The following is a 2,554-nucleotide window of genomic DNA, read 5'->3' as shown; positions in this document are numbered from 1 at the left end:
TTTTTTTTTTTTGGCAAGAGCTGCAGACAGTTCATCTCAGAAGAGATCTCTGGACATGACAGATATTTTGAAGGTTTGTCCAAATAGAAATTCAAGGTATTGGGACATTCCCGAGCTGTGGTTCTCATGTGTTAGCTATATCAGAATCATGCTTAGGGCTTACTAAAGCACAGATTACTGGGCTCTAGTCAAGAGTTTCTGATTCAGTAGATCAAAAACTGGATGGAACTCAAGAATTTGCATTTATAACAAGTTCCCTGGTGTTGCTGCTGGGCAAGAGAACACGCTTTGAGATACATTGTCAGGGTATTTTAAACTATTATTGACTGAGCTAATCTATTTCTAAACTTTTTACAAAATAAATTCACTTTGGGGGTAAAACGTATATTTAACTGAATGCTAAAATCACTATTTTCATTTACTGTTTTCAAACAAAACTGTGATTTTATGATGAGTCTTTGGGTTTCCTTGACCATTATGCTTTCTTACAGATTGACCTTAACTAGTTTGGTTTAATCTGCTTTCTTGTAGTTAAAATTTTGCCCCAAGGCACAGAAACGTTCAAGTTTTAATAGTTTTTTTTTTTCTCTTACAAAGGTGAATGCTATGACTCCAGTTAAAAAACAAGTTCTAGAAATATACTGACAGGGAGATTTGAAAGCAACCCAATACGATAACTGGCTTTGTTTTACTGAAGCAAACTCCCTTTCTTCTCTTCACAGGGTTACATGAGTTCTTTTTCCTCCTAGTCCTAGTGTACTTTGTGATTGCTTGCATTTATGCTCAATCATTGTGGCAGGCTATTAAGAAAGGAGGACCCATGCACATGATTTTAAAGGTTCTGACAACTGCCTTGCTGTTACAAGCTGGTTCAGCTTTAGCTAATTACATTCATTTCTCCAGGTAACTCAAAACCACTAAAACTGTGTTCATCATTACATCTAATTAATCCTAATTAGTCCACCAAAATTATGCTTGCTTTGATTATGAACAGTTTTTTTCACATTTGTCATTTACACTAATCTTCTTCAATTCCTCAGTTACTCCAAAGATGGAATAGGGGTACCATTTATGGGAAGTTTGGCAGAATGTGAGTATCTTTCTGAGCATTTTTAAAAAGCTTTTAGACTTGCTATCTGCTTTTTTAAAAAAACTATTTCTTGTCATAGTATAAATTTTCTGTCAAAAATTGTTTAGAAATCAGCTTGACTGAGAACAGGATTACGGTTTAAGTTCCCATATGTCCTGCTTAGTTTCTTCTTAATAATAGGTAATGTGTACAGATCCTCATTGTTTTTTTGTTTGTTTGAGGCAGAGTTTTACTCTGTAGCCCAGGCTGGAGTGCAGTGGTGCAGTCATGGCTCACTGCAGCCTCAAACTCCTAGGCTCAGGTGATCCTCCTGCCTCAGCCTCCCCAGTAGCTGGGAGTACAGGCACATACCATCATGCCTGGCTGATTTTTAAATTTCCTTTTCTGTAGATGGGGTCTCACTGTGTTGCCCAGGCTGGCCTTATACTCTTGGGCTTAAGGGAGCCATCTGCCTTGGCCTCCCAAAGTCCTGGAATTACAGGCATGAGTCACCACACTCTGCCTCTTCATTGTTTTTAGGCATATTTATATACATTCTCTCATCTTATCCTCAATAGAAGAGTAGGTCTGCATATCCTTATTTTGCAGATAAAGGATCTGGGCTTAGTGATGTGAAACATATTTCCAAATGTCAGTCAGCTATTGAGTGGTAGAGACTAGACTCAGACCTAAATTTTCTTACCTCAAAGCTGAAGGTTTTCTTCCTGTTTTAATTCCATTCTCTGTTATACTGACTCTTTTCTATTTCTGACCCAAAGCCTAAAACTCACATCAAAATACACTATGAAGAAAAGTAATAGGCTTTCTTAAAATATCATTAAATACTACCTCATAAAATAAATATATATGGAACTTGAAGCATTTATAGATTTTTGTTGTTTTCTTGTAGTGTTGACGTGGATACAGGTGGTTTTTCTATTTGAAGTAGCAGGCTTCCCCTGCAGTGTAGGTGATGGCCACCTGGTGGCACATCACACTAATGTATGAAGCTTCTCATTTGTCTTCAGGATTCTGAAAGTAAAGCCAATGTTTGGATGCTATGGGAGCTATGCATTTCATTGTATTGTTTCTTGTTAATAGTTTTAGAAAATACTCTTTACTTTATAGTTCAGCCATCCAAAAAAAATAACTCAGAAATGAAGGTACATTCTCTACATTGCAGAAATCATATTTAGAATTTAACAAGCAGTGAGTTATAGAGAACAAGATTATGTAGTTAGAAAAGCTAAGAAAAATGGGAAATGAAGAGAGTTAAGGTTGGACTTACTGGACATATGGTATGGGCATATATATGTATTTTTAAATGGTATTGCTGCTGTTTTAACTATTTTATAAATATATACAAAATTTATGACAATTTTTAAATCTTTAGAATTATTACACGCGAATATCTCTTAATGAATTTCCTTAGCTTCTCTTTGAAAATGGCTGTCTTTTTGTGGTTAAAAAAAAAAAAAAAAAAAA

At 35.5% G+C, this 2,554-nt stretch overlaps 1 protein-coding gene across 1 annotated transcript in view; it reads left to right on the top strand.

Moving 5' to 3' along the window:
- Positions 1–2,554, top strand: part of GPR180 (G protein-coupled receptor 180) — a 34,694-nt gene that overhangs the window by 18,012 nt on the left and 14,128 nt on the right. Inside the window, 2 exon segments of the mRNA XM_017859221.1 lie at positions 723–903; positions 1,041–1,090. Coding sequence (XP_017714710.1) covers positions 723–903; positions 1,041–1,090 — 231 coding nt within the window.

The sequence above is a fragment of the Rhinopithecus bieti genome, unplaced genomic scaffold, assembly GCF_001698545.2.
Source record: "Rhinopithecus bieti isolate Rb0 unplaced genomic scaffold, ASM169854v2 scaffold_46235, whole genome shotgun sequence".
Lineage (NCBI taxonomy): Eukaryota > Metazoa > Chordata > Mammalia > Primates > Cercopithecidae > Rhinopithecus > Rhinopithecus bieti.
This window is presented reverse-complemented; position numbering and strand designations above follow the sequence as displayed.